General features: G+C 38.9%; 1 protein-coding gene across 1 annotated transcript in view; it reads left to right on the top strand.

Moving 5' to 3' along the window:
* The window catches only part of REV3L (REV3 like, DNA directed polymerase zeta catalytic subunit), an 87677-nt gene that overhangs the window by 18843 nt on the left and 50110 nt on the right, over positions 1–18724 (top strand). Inside the window, exons 2-7 of the mRNA XM_026040706.1 lie at positions 1769–1958; positions 5459–5533; positions 6641–6801; positions 10295–10391; positions 17244–17338; positions 17939–18043. Of these exons, the coding sequence (XP_025896491.1) occupies positions 1769–1958; positions 5459–5533; positions 6641–6801; positions 10295–10391; positions 17244–17338; positions 17939–18043 (723 nt within the window). The remainder of the gene's footprint in view (positions 1–1768; positions 1959–5458; positions 5534–6640; positions 6802–10294; positions 10392–17243; positions 17339–17938; positions 18044–18724) is intronic.

Below are 18724 nucleotides of genomic sequence, written 5' to 3'. Positions count from 1 at the left end.
CTTGAATTCATACGCACACCTCCAGTCATGCATGTGCTTGTAGATCTGGCTCTTATTTTCTAAAGAGGACAAGGTCAAGGTAAAAAGCTCGCCAAGAGACAGACTAGAATTGCATTAATCCAAAGTTGAAAACGATGAAGGCCGGCCTGCGACCAGTGTAGACAGATATGAATCTAAAAATGAAATCAGGAAATTTGGCTTCTTTAAATATTTAATGCATCTAAAAGGCAAGAGGAAGGGCCAGTGAAAAATGCACTAGATCAGTTATTGATTTAATTACAGAGGAGGCACATATCAATTAAAAGGAAGAAATCATTAAACCACTGGCAGAGTCATCTGTCATATTTCATCTGCGTCAGCTGCCAAAAATCAATCACAATCCAGGCAACACAAGCCCCAAAAAACCCCGTTCCTTAAACTGGTGCCCATAGGAGCTCATTGCTGCCATAGCTGCATAGCAAGCTGTTCATTTAAACAAGTTTAAAAGCTGTTCCTTTAAAGCAAGGCACAATCTGTGGGAAAACAGGCATAAAGAAAAAGCGTTAACTTAAAATTTTCTTCAAGGGTAGCGGGAGTGAGGGAGGCAGAAGCCCCCCTGACCATGGAGCAGGTTGTATTTATGTCCTGCACTCTTGCAATGTCCTGGCAGGGATGGACAAGTCAGAATGGGAGAGAGTGGCTGTGAGCTGCCCTTGCCGGACATGGATGGGCCTCCACCAGCAGCTCCTCATCTTGCTGCTCACTGGCCTCTGGTGGCAAAGGAGAACCCAGCTGCCTTGGGGCTTCTCTCTTATCGATAAAAAAGATTATTTAAAAAATAAAAAGAGAGAGAGAATGGTGTGGTTTTTTGTGTGATTGTTTTGCTCTTTTTTTTCTTTCCAGAGAAGAATTTTTTTTTGCTATTATTTCTTTTCTTCCTCCCTGCATGCTTTTAATATAAACCAGTCTCTTTATTCTTAGATGACGACAAGCATCTGTACGCAAGCTACGTTGTCACCTCTTGTATTTTCTGTGTAGTATCCGAGGGATGAAATAGTAGAGGCCAGCAGTGAAATAGTCTTTCCTAGGAAGAAGCCTGGTCAATTGATAGAATTACTGGGGTTCTTTTGTCTTGCCATATCTAAAGCACAGTGGTTGCGATTAGAGCCTTGTTACAATAGATAATTTTCACTTGTATAAGAAATGAAGCCAGTGGTCCTACTGAAATGGGAAAGTTCTTGCTCCCGAGTGGCTGGAACAAGTGGCTGGCAGCAGCAGAACTGTGGGTCGTGTCCTGTCCTGCAGAGCTCTTTTGTGGGACCATAATGTCATGGTGGGGACCACAAGAGAGGCAGATACCAGCCCAGTGTTTAACTGGCAGAAATTGCATAACTGTAGCCATGCAGTGCTTTATTGTCCTTTATTCTGTGCTATTACGGGTAGGAGTCACCTCACCTTACTGCAGATACCTGGAACTCTGACATCCATCCCTCACCATCTTTATGGTTAATGAAGAGGTCGATTCTTGCAGCATGTGCTCCATCTAACCTGCTTCGGATGCCTAGGGGAATTGTCCCATTGATCAGACTATGAAGGAAGCACATGGTTAGTCATATGTGGCCATCCAGCAAGTAAACACCTACATCCTTAAATGAGGTTTCCTCTGCCTGATCAAGCTGAGTGTTTTGTTTGCATTGATTAGATTCTATTTTTTTTTCTTTTTCTTTCCCAGGAACTTTAATTTTTAATGACTGCATCTTCTAAATAAATTTTTCCCTTTTCTTTTTAGGTCAGAAGACTTGTCTCCACTTACATGGTATCTTTCCTTACCTCTATGTACCATACGATGGTTTTGGGCAGCATCCGGAACACTACCTTCGTCAAGTGGCATTCAGCATTGACCGAGCACTTAATGTGGCTTTAGGCAACCCATCCTCTACTGTCCAGCATGTGTTCAAAGTGTCGTTAGTATCTGGAATGTAAGTACAGCATGGTGAGATCTGTAGTCAAGGCACCTTGAAATGTTTCTGTGATTGCTCTGTTGAGAAGCACCTGCCAAGGTTCGAGTGGCTGTGGCACTTCTTCCCCCTATCCCAATAAATTCATGTAGGTTTGTGCAGCTGCTAAATACCCTTAAAGACCCTTAATTACTTAATATAATTAACCCTTTTTCTCCAGAATTGCTGGAGTCCACCATTCTTTCTAAGCTTGCATCTGCTTTTTTTCTTCAAACTCTTTCCATATTAGCTTTTTCTGCTCCTTCTGTTAAGGCCGTGCTTTCCAGCCAGCATTATCTCCATGTCTGGTTTATCTTAGACTCCCTGTGTCATGCAGGAGTCAGCCTCTAGGTCTCCTTTTCTCCTCTCCCCTCCCTTCCCTATTGAGGATGGCCCCTTTAGGAAGTGCATTGCAGAGTGTGTCAGGTCGTGTTTATCTATCTGATTTGCCCAGCAGCACAGGCAGTGAAGTAGAGGCATATATTTATTTATTTGTCAAGCTGACTGTCGTGTTTCTATTTGGTGTGGCTTTCTGCTGCTCCTGGAACTGTGTATTAATGTGGGACATTAACACTTGAAGGATTCGCTCAGTCCAATTTGATTTGTATAACCAAAGGCTGAAAGATTTATCAAATCATGGTGAATAATGGGAAGCTGTTGTGGAGGAAACACCAAGTCTGTCCATGCACTGAATTTTTCAGCAGTGAGCAACAATAGCGTTTAAATTAATTTTTGTATGTGTTTCTGAAAAAAATGTCCTTTCTAACTTCTAAGCTTAGGAAAATAAAACATGTATTTTCCGAGGCAGGCAGCTGTAGTGCTGTCTTCTAGATACTGCCAACAAAGTGGCTGCAATATTCCTTTTTATTTTTAATCTGAACTTTCCGTTTTTGCAAGAGCAAGAAAGCTGACCCACAATATCCCTTATTTTTGTTATTTCTACGAGAATTATATGAATAATAGTATAGGTGTTTATCTCATTCAACTGCTGCTGAAGAGGAGAATTTTGGAGGAGTAATCCATGTATTAATGTTAGAGTAAACTGTTAAGGACAGTCAGTGAGGAAACACACAAAGTAGAAGAACGTGCCTCAGTTTCACCTCTTACCCAAAAGAGCTGCAAACAGTGGTTATAGACGGTCAGGTCTTCATAGAAACCTAGAAAGAGATTTCTCATATATTTTGCTTGTGTGCATAAAACTCTGGTGGCACCCAAACAGAACCTCACATCCTCATCTTTCTCCTGTCTGGAGAGACAGGATTGTGTGGTGACAGAAATCTCTCTCACGTTCTGGTCAGAGATGCTCTATGCCTCTGTGGTGCGAAAGGTAGATTTGTCTGTAAATCTCGTAGATTATCTTATCCTTGCCCTTCCATGTCAATGGGAAAATTGATATGTAATAATATGTTTGCTAAATAGAATAAAACTTCCGTTGCATTAACCTCCAAACAAAGAAATAGCAATGTTAAACTATTTAACATTTGCTAATTGCTATTAACACTTGCTATTTAATTGCTTGCAATGTTAAAGTAGGCATTCGAGTTTAACTTGAAAGTGTTGTAAATCTTACTCCTCTTGCTGCCACATCAACGTGAATATGGATCATTTTCCATTTACATGCTGACATTTTAAGCTACCTTTTAATTTGTCTACCTGCAGTACATTGAGTCCTTGCAGCTCAATGTATAACCTGTCATTAAATGGATAATAAAGATTGCCTCAGCATACAAGCAGATCTGTACTCCTTGTCATTGTAGCACCTATGTTTGTTATTTCAACATTGTTTAGTTTTAGCATCATAAACTATACTTAAAGCAGCTCAGTCAAGCTTTTAGGGTCATCAGCTGTGTACATTTAAACACATACTGGGGCAGCAGTGTTAATGCAGTAGCTGTGCAGTTCTGTTGAAAGTTGCATTTAATTTAGGCTTGAAATCCCTCTCATTACTGCACTTCTTTGAGCAGTCCAGCTTCATGGTAGCATTTTTTCATAATATTTTTTACAAAGAGATTTGGTTTTGTAAAGGTAACATTTAACAGGATGCCTTCCTGAGCTTTTGCTGACTTCACAGGCAGGCATACTGTGAACTGCAGACTTCTTAGCTGCATTCAGCAAACTGAATTATGGCCCGTGCCCTTAGGATGCTAATGCTTAAATATGTTCATGGACTAATGTAAGTGTGTTTAAAATAATATTTTTAAAGTTAAAAAGCCAATAATTCAGTCATGTAATACCAAAATGAATGTTGCCTGAACAGCTTCCGTTTAGTCTTGGTGTTTAGTTATTAGATGTATTATTTAACTGCATTCTGGAATAATATCTTCTTCAGGATTCCTGCCTTACTTGATTCGTGAGGCATCTAGTCCCTGAAAGGGGGCAGCTATTCTGTCTTAAGCTGTTCTTGTTCAATTATATTATGCAACTAATATTTACTGCTTTATAGCTGATCAGCAAAATAAATTTCCTCATGGTGTTTCTTATAGCAGTTTTCAGAGGAGGTGAATGTTAGTTTTTTTTTCTTTTTTTCCTTTTTTTCTTTTGAAGCAATCCAGTACTAGTAAATTTACAGAAAGTGCTTTTGTTATGATATCTGTCATCAATGTGCTTACATGTGGGAAAACTGAGAAACAGAGTGTTAAACCTTCTTTCTTTAAAGAAAGTTTTAAAGAAGGTAAGCAGGTTAAAGAAGGTAACTTTTTGCATATTTTGACACGTCCATGTCTTATTGCTGTTGTATTTGGTATCGCCTCGTATGTATACTGTGTTAGTATATAATACAGTCAGTAGTACTTAGTAATGTAGCCCTCCTCTTAGATTTGATTACATGGCATTTCTCCAAATAAAATGAAAACAACAACAAAACAAACAATAAAAAAAAACCAGTTTGGTCCTGCTGAAAACGAGTGGCAGGTTCCAAACAACCTTCACTATCTCTCATGTCATAGTTGCCCATGTCTGACAAGCTTGTGGTCGGTCCCTTGTATACGACCGTCGTTGAACCCACCTAGGTGGAGGGGCTTGGTGCAGTCTGTGCTGCGTGGCCACGCTCTGGTCCCCAGTGCCCCCCTCCAGGCTTCTGCATCCTCCTTTCGGTGCCTCCTTCTTTCTTCCCAGGTAGCCACGTGTGTGTGGGTAGCACCTCTGACTCCCCCCAGTCACTATCTCGTAGAAACTGCCTGTTCAGAAAATGCATTAATAATGTGCAAAGATGAAGGGTTAAGATTCCACAGAATATGTCTTTAAAGAATTGGCCTTTGCACAAGGGACATTTCAGTTTTGAAAGTTTGTTTTTAAGAAAAACATTTGGATTACAATGCATTACAGTGGCCTGACACGTGGGAATTTTCATTCTCCTGGAAATGCAGAATTTCGCTCTACTTCTCTGCTCCCCCTCAGTTTTAAGGATTTCTACGTTAAGTTGAAGTTGAACAAATTCCGCTGCATAACTGACTGGCTTCTTGTTTTCACTTCTTTCTCTGCAGGCCGTTTTATGGTTACCATGAAAAGGAGAGACACTTTATGAAGATTTATCTTTACAATCCTGCAATGGTTAAAAGGTAAGGACAAGGTGATACTGACTCTGGATCAGGAGTCTGGCTGATTTTCTTGTATCTTGAATGAAAAAGTCAGTTTGGAAGGAAGGTTGATGCCCCATTTTAACAATAAAAGCAACAAAATTATTATGTAATAAAGCAAAGTTTTATTCAAGGAAAGCACTGTTGGTTTTAACTTTAGCAGAATATTAATTGCAGTGAATCGGAGGATAAATAAGGAGGAATTAGGAGGAATAATTAAGAATTATTTGTAAAAGATGGTTTGAAATCTCTGTAGATTTTAATATTACCTGTCCTCTTCCTTTTTTTTTTTTAAATAATACATTATCATAAGATAGGATTAGCTTCTTTTTTTTTTTTTTTTTTTTTTGGTTCTAAGCTAGTAAAATTCTGCATGGATGATATAGGATATATATGTGTATAACTGAGTGTCAGTTGTTTAAAAATTCACTTTGGAGCTTTTCATGTTTGAGTTGCTTCCGTCCAAACAAGGAATGGCATTTCATTTTTTTTTTGGCGGGGGGAGCAACTTGTTTTGAAAAGTATTTTATTGTATTTAGGCACAGTTAGTGTATTTCCCTGGCTTTTAGATATTGTACTGCTTTCAAATACATTTATCACATGGATTTATAATTACCCAAAAAGTTGCAGGGATTTGCAGATGTTAAAAAGATCAGATCTGTCATGCCTGCTGGAAGCTGTTGAATACTACTTCTCTTTGTACAGTATGTGCCTTGAAAATGATGTATGAATTCCTTACATATGTGTCAAAAAGAACTGGAGAGACTTGCAGAGTTATTGTTGGTCTGCAGGCGTACAGCTAGCACAGTGGTTCTGCAGAAAGATTTTGATGGACTGTAATGGTTTTGAATGAATTGCAATAGTATTACATGCTACCTTTTTTTTTTTAAGCTAGAGGATTTAAATTCCTCGGTAATTAATACTGGTATATGGAATTACTTGTTAGCAGAGATCTGTTTTTGCAGATCACTATTGTGGCAACAAAGTTCTTAAGTTAAAATGCTAAGGAAATAGTTAAGATGTTTGATTTTTATTTTACTAAAATCTAAATCAAATTTTTGTCTCGTTCTTATTTGTCTTTAATCTTAGAGTATGTGAGCTTCTGCAAGGTGGAGCCATCATGAACAAATCTTACCAGCCTCATGAAGCCCATATTCCCTACCTCCTTCAACTCTTTATAGACTACAACTTATATGGAATGAATTTAATAAACCTGGCTGCTGTCAAATTCCGAAAGGCGAGGAGAAAAAGTAAGGTGTTTATTTCTTAAGGCCAAGCAATTGTTTTCTGTCTGAATGAGTGCTGTGCTGTTGCCTTACGGTTTGCTTTTTGTGTCAAAGTCTGTGTGTGCCTTTCCATCGTCGTTCCTCTTTGTGCCTGTGTGATGGGATGGAGGAATAACCTGCTCCAGGAACCGAGATGCTACATGGCAAACACTGTATTCTGCCAGTGGTGTGGGTTGGACTCTGTTCACAAGACATATGCCTCTCTTCAGAGGAATTTTGCCTTAGAATAATTGATATTTAGCTGAGGAATTTACATGAGAGATAATATACAAATAGTGTTTTCAGATTTTTTGGACATTTGTTTTTGAACCGTAAATCAATTACAACTAATTTTTTTTTGCTGCTGCAGTGCCTTGACAAAATTTAGCTAGATGAAGTTACGGTCCTCTGACAAATAACATTTTATTTAAAATGCTTCCATTTGTACTACTGTTATGTGCTCCTGGGTGAAATTTGAAATACGAATGTCTGCATAAAGGAGGTATTTAGTTTTAATTTTAATAATTAGTTTGGTATTTGCAATGTAAAAGGAAAATAAGCACTGTTTAGTTAAATCGTTACTGTTCTAATAGATAAACCAAGCAAGATAGCAAAATAACTAGTAAAATACCTGTAAAACGGCAAATAAAAATCACAGTGTCTTCAATTTTTCCCCATATTTATTATGTGCATCTGTTTAGGCAGAGATAGGTTAGTGCATGGGGTTTCATACCTGATTCTAATCTCTAGCAAAGCGTTTAGAAGATGTTTGGAGGCTCTCCATACTCAGTGATAGGCCACGCTTGTTGCTACTGTCGGCACTGTAGGAAGAAAGAAGCTTAGGCTTCAGGATCTGCAGTCCTGAGGAAGTGTAGTCAGGTATCTGTAGCTTTCCAAATATCCCAAAGTGGAGAAGTACAATCTGGTTTTAGGGAGTGGCTGTTCCAATTCTTTATCCATCATTTTTTAATCTATCATTTGAAAAGCGTAGAAAAGCGAGATGTAAGCCATTTGTATAAAAGATTTAGGTCTTGAGTGGGAAGAAGGGAACAGAAAAGGAGCATGGGCTGAGACTGCTGGTCTTGACCTGTTCTTGTAGGGGAAAATCCAGTAGAATAAAAGCAAGAAAATGGCAAGCTAGCTTGTCCCAGCTTGATCACGTAATAGCAGCAGGGCTGCTAGCAAGAGCAGACTGCACCCCTAGCACACCTAGCCCAGCCCATGCTCATGGCTCACTGGCCAGGATCAACACTGCATTTGGGATAGCAGTGTAAAGTGTTGTCTAAATAGGTGCCACAAATGCTCTTTTTCTTCCCTTGCAGATGATGATACAAGAATCATCTAGGAAGGAATAGAAAATTCATTGGTAGATCTGTTGCTAAATGTGTAGTAATCATACCTCGGGAGCCTGTATCCAGTGGTATTTTTCTCACTCAGATGAGCAGGGTGTTTTGAAGGTTGCGAGGTAAGCAGGCAAGTTTATAGTGACAGGAACACTTTGCCTTTGCTGAGGAAGCAGGAGTTCTGTTTTCTTTCCAAATCCTTCTCCTTATGGATAGTGAGAAGGAAGGAGGTAGGTTTATTTGCACACCATATGCCACTAAAACAGTTACCAAACTTCCAGTGGATGAATCTCCTGGAACTTGGCTCTAAAAGGTCTAGATGTATCACTGATACCGTCCTACAAGATCTTGATGTCAAGAAAAGAAACAGGACTATTAAGTGTCCTTAAATCCCTCTCAGTAACTTTGCTATTAAAACAAAAAAAAAAAAAAAAGTCACCTTGGACTCTGGGCCTCAGGCCTGGAAGTATTTGAAAGTAGAGTTCAGAGAAAAGAAAAAAAATGTCCTAACACTGTCCCGGGATTTGAAATGAAGTGTTTGTTTTTAATACATATAGTAGGATATATTTTCAAATTAGCAAAATTTCCTCACAGACCTCTGATGTTGCCTATTTGGTGTGTCCTTTAAAACACATAACTATTCGGTCCTGGTTAGTCAACTCCTAGATTAGCTAAGTTCCAGATGGAGAAGGAATAAAAGGGGCCCCTGTGCAGAGGCAGCTTGCGTTTTCGTGTGCTGAATTAGCTGAGATGCCCCGTGGAGAAAACAGGGCTGCGTTTCCTCCAGGAGCTGCTCTGCCCAGGAGAGGAGTCATCTCTGAACATGACGGGCATTAAGCTGCGTAAGGTTGGAGCTGGCTTCTTTCAGAGTCATTTCAGGTAATTTGCAGCTTCTTCCTGGAATTCCTGCTTAGGAACTCCAGGGCACAGACCATTTTAGCACAGTTTTGCCTGAATTGGAGCTGGCTGCTGCGTAAACATTGGCATGTCTTTAGACTACACTACATTTTCCACGATGATTTAGTAGCTGAGTGTCAGCGCACTTGGGAGATTGATTTAGGGACAGCATTTGCAGGGATTAGGCTGGGTCCAGGTGGCAAAATTTTGGTTGTTTCTAAGTGCTTCCAAGGCATTTTGGCAGTGTATTCCCCAAGGACTTCTTTAATACTGTTTCTGTTACATGAGATGTTCCAATCTCTGTTATTCCAGGTAGTGGACAATTGGCTCTGCCTGTGTTTAACACTCCCTTGTGAAACTTGCTTTTGAAAATGTCGAATAAAAATGTATGTTCTTTATAAATATTTATGAACGGTCTCTGACGATTGAATTCAGTAATTACCATAGCTGTAGCAAATAAAAAAAGCTTTTGCTGTTGCCGAAAGGTAAATGGAGTAAATTCGAAGTTCAGGATGGTCTTTTGTGTGAAAGTGGGAAACTGAGTAATTTCCTGTCTTCCACCCCCTCATCCTTCCCGTGCTAGGCTTTGCTTTTTCCTTGTGGCACATCCTGTATATTTTGTCCTCCATTAATTTGAGGAGTTAAGATTCAAGAAGAAACCAGAGAGGACCATTCCTTAAACTGAGACCCCTGAGCAAACTTGTACAGTTCATTTCTGTCTTTGCCTGTCAGACAGTCTGCGTTCATCACAGGTTCCACTGTCACTGTTTGCTGGGATATATTGAGTATTCACTCTCAGGGATAGGGAAGAGGAAGGAAGAGTGTTAAGTCGAGCTTAGTGCTTTGTTTGGCTCCTGATTTCCATTGGGATCTCGTCTGAGGAAGCAGACACTTGGGAATCCTTATGTTTACATCAGACTACCTGTGTTTTCCTCTGAAACTTGCTCAAAATGGAAAAGATGGAATTTAGGTTAAGCCGTGATTAGACCACAGCAAATTTTATTCTAGTATTGTTAATGTACTAGGAATATGTTTTTATATGTGCCTGTTTTTAAGATAAGTAAATCACCTTAGTGATACCTTATTACTTTTGAAGCCTAGAATATGCAGTATTGTTTTTCTTTAGAAGTGTTTGGACTTCTAGTACTAAATAGCAGGGTCAGTTATATTATTATGTATGTAAAAAACATTGCAGCATAGCTAATTCTTTTTTTTTTTTTAACTATTTTTTTTCCTAGGTGATACATCAGGTGGAAATGAATGTCTCAAAAATCATTTGTCAGAAAATTCAAACAGCGTCTCTTTTATTCGATGGGAAGAAGATGAAATACCAAGGTCAGCATACCTAACCTCTTCTGTTGTGTCCTGTATTTTCTTATTAGGGGCAACTTAAATATACTACAGGATTCCAGTGTCTCATTTAGTGTTGTGTGTGACCTTTATATTTTAAATAATAAATAAATAAATAAGCTTTCCTAATATAAATAGTGTGCTATGAAAGTCCTCCAGTTTGTATATTTTGAATAGCAGCAGCTGCACAAGAATCTCAACTTAGAATTTTTGCGTGTCTCTTCTGCCAGTCTGTTATTTATAATAGGAATGTATGTGTAATTGCCCCCCCACAAAAATGGTGAAAATACAGAAAATAGCTGGTTCTACCTCAATCTGCATAATTTAGCCTAACAAGTCCACCTGCTAATGGATTTTTCTGATGTTCTTGTAAATAATAAAAAGCATCTAGCCATCTTCTTAGTTTTGGGATATATCCTGCCAGTCTTCTCCACATCATTTATAAGATTCAGCATGTCATGCATTGGGATTTCATCTTGAATATAACATCTGAATTTGGTATAATGGAACAAACAAGTTCTCTCCAGTTGCACTTTTTGCTTTACAGCCAAGACCGATCCTCCCTCTCTCTTTTTTTTTTCCTTTGAATGATGATCTTGCATTCAGAAATTCTTACAAGTTCATATAGGATCCTATTATAAAAGTGTTTCTCTGATTCTAGTTCTCAGTTGTCTGACTCTCATTTTTTGATACTGTGATCTGGCTGTGTATCCAGTCTTGGCTACCAGCTTTGCTTTATCAGCACTTGTCCTTAGCACGCTCTTGCATTTACTGCAAACAACATTAATGAGATGTGAAATAAACTCGGTCCCAAAAGCTGGCCTGCATTCAGTTCTAAGGAGTTTCCATCTACCCTGCAGCCTGTCTGTCTTTTGTTACGTATGGGTATTTCACCTTTAGCCAGGTCTTTGCATTCTTTAAGAAATTAAATGCTTATTGGTGTCTTCTCTAGTCTAAACTGTTTTATATTTGATAGTTTTATGTTCCTTTATATACAAAACTATTTTATTATTTTATTATTAATTATTTATTAGTTCTAGCATAACTGTAGGAACTCTGTGTCACTGCAAAGCAAAAAATCCACACTCTTCTTTATTCTAAATCTACACAAATTTTATATCAAACTCATCCTGCAGTTAATCCCATTTTATCCTGCAGTTTATCCCAGAGCTTACCTTCCTGCTTCCTTACTTCCTTTAAAATTTGTTCTAAAAATATGGTTGCTTTTGAAAGAAAAAGGAAAAGAGGACAACACAGTCACTTGAGAACACAAGAATTGTTAGTCTGCTATATAATTGTGTTAATGAGATAATTGTATTCTTACTTACAGTATATCATGGTGTTATTTGTGATGAGGGTATCTGCTAGACCCATTATCCTGGTTTGTGTGAATCCAGAATCAGTTTTAAAGAGACTAATATGTATCTGTCACTTCTTGCTGCAAGCGACACAAAAATCTCCAGTTTGATGATGTCAAGGCTGCTGATACGGGATTTCTTGGCTTTGGAAGATCCCTTACTGTCTGATCATGCAAGTCTGATTCTGGGTGCCTGGGATGCACTGTGCAAGACAGCGTTCACAATGTAACTTAGGCAGTATTTCGGATGAGCAAATCCTCCTTTCAACAAACTTTTGCCACTTTTGCCAAGGCCTGTTGGTAACTGAACTCACTTTTCACTACTTGCTTGCACTTTACTGCTGTATCACTCTCCAGAGCAGCGTTTACCCCAGCCGTGTCCTGTCTGGCTTCTGGCAAGTCTCTGAATTATGAACTTGCTGCTGTAATTAGCTTACTGTACTATGCCAGGGGCTGATATTTTTTTCTCCCTTTTAATCTAGTTTGCAATGATTCTGTTGTGAAGCAGGCAAACGCCAAAGCCATTAGTGCCGAGGAATCATTGATTTAATGCTTGTAGGTACAATACTTGCCAGTGTTATCAGACTGGAACCTGCAAAGCCTACCAAAAAAAAAAATGCTGTAGTCACTTGGGCCCGTCAGTGCCATCCAGCAGCTTTGATGAGATGAGTTCTTCACATGAGACTCATTGATGTTATCCCTCAGGTAGCTGATAATAAACGATGAAACACTCTTACAGGTTCCAGGGAGAAATCCGCCTGGTAAACATCAGGCTTGGAGTCATCTGCCTGAGGAGTCTGCCAGTCGGACACGGTGTGTTAAAAGCAGAATGAGTGGTAGGATGGATTTAAAAAAACCAAAGAGTTTCTCAAAAGCAAGATCTGCTGCTGAACTCCAGTTGATATGGAAATGGAGAGAAATGTGACAGATAACACAATCGCACACTCTAGTCTTTGTGTAACATTAAAGATTTCTGCTACTATAATTGTTTTTCTCACTTGTCAGGATATGCATGTTTTTATCTAGCCTTTCAGCTCTTAATAAAATGTGCACGTTTGCTGGATATTCCCGTGACTTGGATAAAGATAGTTTTTGCAGTGCTGTTGTCAGTGTCATACACAGAAATACCAGGTAATTTAAAATGAATTGCATGTCTCAGGTAGCCTGGCCATGGCAACTCTGTGCGACTCTGACTCATTCTGTTTCTTAGCTGAATAAGCCACAGGCTCTTGCAGTTGCATTGCTTCCTGTGCTACCTCACTCAGACCTACCTTTCACGCAACTGTACGACACCAAGACGTGCCCTGAGATCACTTTTACCTATGTTCTGCCCTGCAGAATGAAAGCTTTGGAAAACTTTGGCTGGTACCTGGCTTGGAAGAGTAGGATGTACAGGTCCTTTGTACACTCTCTTGACACTCTGTGTGTATTTGCTCTAGGTGAGAAACAACAGCAAAAAAGGGAGCAAGCCTGTACTGCAACTTCTTTCACTAGATGTTTTTGTCCTATTCAGAGTAAATTAAAATGATAAATGGTCAGGTTAAAGCTGCTGTGCTCTCATGCTCCCTTGGAGCTTTTCATGAGGAGGGAATGATCGGTGGCTTGGCCTCAGGTACCTACCTAGAAGCTGCAGAAGCTCGAGCTGGTGGCCTGTCTCCTGCAATTGCTAGTGTCCAGCTGTTTGCCTAGGCAAGGGTGTTAAATCCTGAGAGGTTAATGACTCAGGTGTATTGAAAAGATATTTCTAAAGTCTTTGGAAAATCCAGCTTGTCCCTCTTACTATCACATCAGTCTTTGGAGTGTTTGACAGCCAGCTCTGCCATAATCCTGAAAACATTAATGAGAATTACAATGATAAAGTCTAAGTTTATTGCAGAAAAGGCTTCTTGTTTGCTCAGTGTTTTTTAGCTTGAATTATATGTTGTGTTAATTGAAATTCTGTAATTTTTGACTGAAAGACTCCTTAAATCTGCCTGATTCAGAGCTTGGGCAGAATGAGCCTGCCTCCTTCTAAAACCTAATACAGATCCGTTTGCAAAATCTTATGAAATGGAGACGAGCCCAAATCACATGAATCGTAGTGACTTGCAGGCAAAACATGTTTCAGATTAATATTATTATGGAAAAATGGACTTAGTTATGGTGACTACTACCAGTTTGCTTAGAAAACAGCATCTGAATTCAACAATGCTGAATTCAACAATGCTGAATGCAGCATTATTTTTATAAAACAAATCCAGATTAGAATCCCTTCTCTATAAGAGTTATGATTATTTGGAAAATTTTTAGCTAATTCTGCCCCTGGTATTAGTCAGTTCTCAAGACAAATTATTGGCCATGTTCTTGGTGGGGTTGTGGAAAAAAGATTTTTTTGAGAAAATGTTTTCTTTTTGTCAGAGGAAAAGCAAATGTTTGATTAATAGTTTTAGTTATCAAAAAAAAACTTTAGGTCACAAACACTAAAAATATGTTTGCTCTTAAGATGAGATAATGTTCTCCCTCATTTTGTTGGGTTGGATCCTTTTTTAAAAAGGAAATAACTGAAAGTAAAAAGCTCTGACCTTTGCTGTCCTAGTATCCCCCAGGAAAAATCAGGTCAAGAAAAAGCCAGATCTCATCCAGATTCCGGGTTGTTTCCCTGTGTCGTTTAGCAAAGGGGGATGTATGAAAATTAAAAGCTTTTATCAGGGACCCACGTGCATTCTGCACCCTTTTCACTTGTCCCAGGAACACATGAAGGAAGCAGACAAACTTTGTTGCCTTTTCCCATCCTCTTGTTTCCCCGAGATGTAGCGGTTCGTTCTTTTGCGATCGATGCAAGATCTATTTTGCTTGGGGTTCCTGTCGCATGCACTGCCAGCAACCTCCAACCAAGCAGCTCAGTGCTTGGGTACACGTGAGCTTGAAAAAAGCACAGGAAAAGTATTCATTTTTTTTATCGTATTAGGTGCTCGTTTCCTGTTTGAGAGTGTGATGGGGAAGGAGGAGAAGTGATAGCGATGGCCGGTGCTCCAAAGCGTGCTCTGGGCATGAGCAGGCTACCTCAGCTGAGGGGCTGAGCTGCCCTGCTCGAGCAGCTGTGGGATCTGCTTCGTTCTCTCGGTAACTCCGAAACAGTCCTGCTGCCTGGTGGCATTAGCAGCTCCGTATTAATGCACGAGCTCTTACAGCACTTAATGAATTCTACAGGAAAAGTGCTTCTTGGCTCTGCTAGACAGCTTCTTGATGCTTAGAATAAGGAAATGGCCTACTTGGCCTTCTTTTTCTGTAAGAGTAAAAATGTGTAGTAAACTTGTAATGCTACAGTTACTATACAGAAATACTATATAGTTACTATATAGCTACTATTACAGAACTTCACAATGCAAATTTTGTAAGTATGACTGCCCAGAAATTATTGAATGTTATTTCAATATTGTTTTCTGTTTTCAAAACGTTAAGTGCCTGGGAATTTCTGAAATTGTCTTTTGGTATGTGCTACTTTCTCCTTATCTTGGCTCAAAATCTGTTTTCTGAGACATCTTCTGTTTCGTTTCTCAGTTTTGTATTGTGTAATACAGGATTTTACTTTCCAGTAAAGTGGAGTCTTCTTTCCAGTGTCTTATGACCTGTTAGAGGAAGAAATGGGTCCACTGTGGTTTCTGCTGCATCTCTCATCTGAAATTGTCATCTGATCCTCTCAGTCGAACGTAGAGGATTAGTCCTTCCTTTCCACAGAGGCAAGCAACGTGTCAGCTGAGTAGTCAAACTACTGCTTTGTATTAACGTGATATATAGAAGGATCTGGTAATCATCAGTAACTGATAATTATGCCTCCTTTCAGTCCTCTCTGACTTTTCCCTAAACTGCTCAACAGAAACACTAGGGCTTGCTTCATAAGCTTAGATTGTAGACTGCAGGTTCATTCCTATCTTGTCATACAGTTCTTTGCCTAAACTGTTAGGCTGTGGAGCTGTAACTTTATGGCACTGGGATTTTTTTTTTTTAATCTCCAGTACTCTGATGGACAGTTTCAAAACTACACTATTTATGGTTAAATATAAGTTTTAATTTCTTTGTAAGGTCTCAGTATGTTCTCTAAGGATGCAGAAAGTCAGTATTTCAACTGAAATTATTTCTTCACAGGTGGAGAAATAAATACAGAGGTAATAAAGTAGTTGCAGCCTAACAGTTTGGGCTTCCTGTGTAGGTGATAATGTTATCTGACAGTTTTAGAAAGCACTTTTTACCAGTGCTTTTCTTACAAAGTTCCTCTAGTATCGTGGCCGCAGTATTTCATGTTTGAAGGGATTACGAATCTCTTCACCTCTTTTGGTGCACTTCAGATCTCCATAGTAGTCAATAAAAGTGCGTCTCATGCTGCCTCTTTAAGTAACTAATCCTCTTCATTTAAGTCAGCTCTCCTCCTACAACTTTTTCTCCCCATCATGGGAGAATTCTTCTGTTTTCTCCTCAGCCTTTGCCCTCCAAGCAGTAAAACCCAAGCTCATGGAGGAAGGGATGATTCTGTCATGGGAAAGCAAAGGAGTGATGCGGGGGCAGATCAGAAGGGCCACTGAAGCTGCTGTGAGAGGAGCCCTTCACCTTGCCCCTCGGGGGCTCGGCTGTTTTAAACCAGCTCCGTTTCTGCAGTTTAAAAGACCCCAGGGGAGCTTTTGTTGCTTCAAAATCAGAGCATGTGTTTCAGAGCCCTTCTCTGGAGCAGTTTGTAGCTGAAGTGGTTTCAATGCTAATTTCCAATAATCGCTGGGCTACTCATGGCCAGTACCATAGACCTCTGCAAAAGGAGGCGTAAGGTGAATGTTTTTAATTTCTGGAATGCTGAAGATTCAGAATGTGTTTAGGGCTTTTTCTTTTCTTGTTTTTAGTGTACAATCTATCTTTCTTGATACCTTTTTTAGAAACTCAAGCGATTTTTGTGAAGGTTTTTTTTCCACATACGTTTTCTGAAAAGTCATTAGAATTTTGCTCTTACAAACTGCATGTCTAAGCAGTTTAATTCTACATTTCTTTTGGGTTTCATATTCATAATTAATTTCCGCAGAAGGCATTGGCGATAGGTAGATCTTAAATGCAACGTATCTGACTCCCTTGAGCTATAGGGACTTCTCTTCAGAGTGTATGGAGAATCCAGATGGACTCTATTCCACCCCAGGATTTCTGAGGCTGGAACTGTGGTTCCAAACCAAGGCACAAAATGGTGAATGAGGAAGGAAAATCCATCTGACTAGATTTTCTTGGTACTGGATTGTGCTAATGCATTTGGTGCTGTTGATGGAAAGATCCGTGCAAGAGTGCATATTGTACATGAGGAGCAGTTTATTACAATAATTACTATAATCTTTATCTAATATTAATGATAAATAACCATCTCTTTCTCTTCCCTCTTACAAAAACACTGGTTGGAAGCATGTGATGATGTGTGTGGTTCAAAAGGAACACAGTGGTAATCTTAACTTGCCCTGTTTATATTGTCCTAGCTCTCTAATATTGAAGGATGTTGAGCCGCAGAGTACCTGTGAATTGGAGGTGGATGCAGTAGCTGCTGATATTTTAAATCAACTGGATATTGAAGGTGGAGTATTGATATTTTTTTCACATCAAACATTTTAGAGTAGGGACTGTGTTGTTATACATGTCTTTTAAAGGCTCAACTCAGTAAAACCTCAGTGCAGATTTCAGTCTGAAAAAGATGTGACCTGTTCATCTACAAAGCTATAAAATAAAAATTATTTACACGAATACTGGAAGAAACTAGATTATGAGAATAGTCTGCAATCAGAGCAAAAGAAAAGAGTGTTGTTAGTGCATAACAGAGGCTTTAGACTTATAAGAAGAGTACATGAAATATCAGCATAATGAGTTGTTACTTACTGATCTTTGAGATAATTTTGGCTTCTTTTTGCACTTACTTGACTTTAATTTTTGTTGATATTCATTTGTTTATGTAAACGTGTGTGTACATGCATGCATGTGCTCTCACTTTGTAAGACCAGTAAAATCCAAAGATACTGAAAAAAAAGAACACTGAATCCTCAAGTAAGGCAAGAATTGCAATAAAAAATAAGTTAAAATTATAAATGGTATTAGATGAAATAGGGTGTCTTTTTTTTTTTTTATGTGCACATTTTATCACAATGACAAACTTATCCTCATATATTATTGCATATTTCAGCCCAGATTGGCAGGAACCCTGGTTTGCAAGCTATATGGGAAGATGAAAAGCAGCGACGGAGAGAGAAATCTGAATCTTCTCAGATTAAGACACCTGATTCACAAGGTAAAAAATACTGCATAGTTGTTTATCAAAAACTTTGAACGAAAAGCAGGAGACAGAATTGAAACTGGTGCCTCAAGTTGCAGTGGTTTTTTGATGATTTTGCAGTTCGAAACATACTCATTGCCCAATATGTGCATAGCAAATTAAAGAACATAAAGTTTGCCTAAAAACGTCTTGATTCAGCAAGCTGCAAAGCACTGCGGGAGGAATGAATGATACTGAATGAATGAATGAATCCAGATTGCATGTTTTACTATGGGAAATATTTTTAAAAAATAATTTGAACTAAAATGCTTTTAGATTAAAATTTTTAAAAAAGATGAACAAATACTTGTGATTTTATTCATTATTATTCATTGCAAAGGAAGGACTGTGCTCTGTGAATTAACTGCATAACAAACAAGACTCTTGTCTGTATAACTTAGGCTGTCTTCCTTTTAAAAGGTGGCCAGTATTTGGCAGGTAAACCTCTGAGGATTGCAGAAGGGAAAGAGACAGGTTCTTGGTTAAGGCACACTGCATTCTGACTGTAGTCTTTTCTTCTGTCTCTGTATAATGCCATTCAGAGCCAGATTTTTCAATTTTTTTTCACTGAGTTTTCTTTTCCTTGATGCTAATCTTGATGTAATTGCAGTGTGATCTGTGGATGCTCCTGATACTTGCAGTGAAATATTTTAAGGT

This window comes from Nothoprocta perdicaria, unplaced genomic scaffold (genome assembly GCF_003342845.1).
Source record: "Nothoprocta perdicaria isolate Ctin4 unplaced genomic scaffold, notPer1 scaffold_261, whole genome shotgun sequence".
Taxonomy (NCBI): domain Eukaryota; kingdom Metazoa; phylum Chordata; class Aves; order Tinamiformes; family Tinamidae; genus Nothoprocta; species Nothoprocta perdicaria.
Note: the sequence above shows the minus strand (reverse complement) of the source record. Positions and strands in the feature narration are given on the sequence as shown.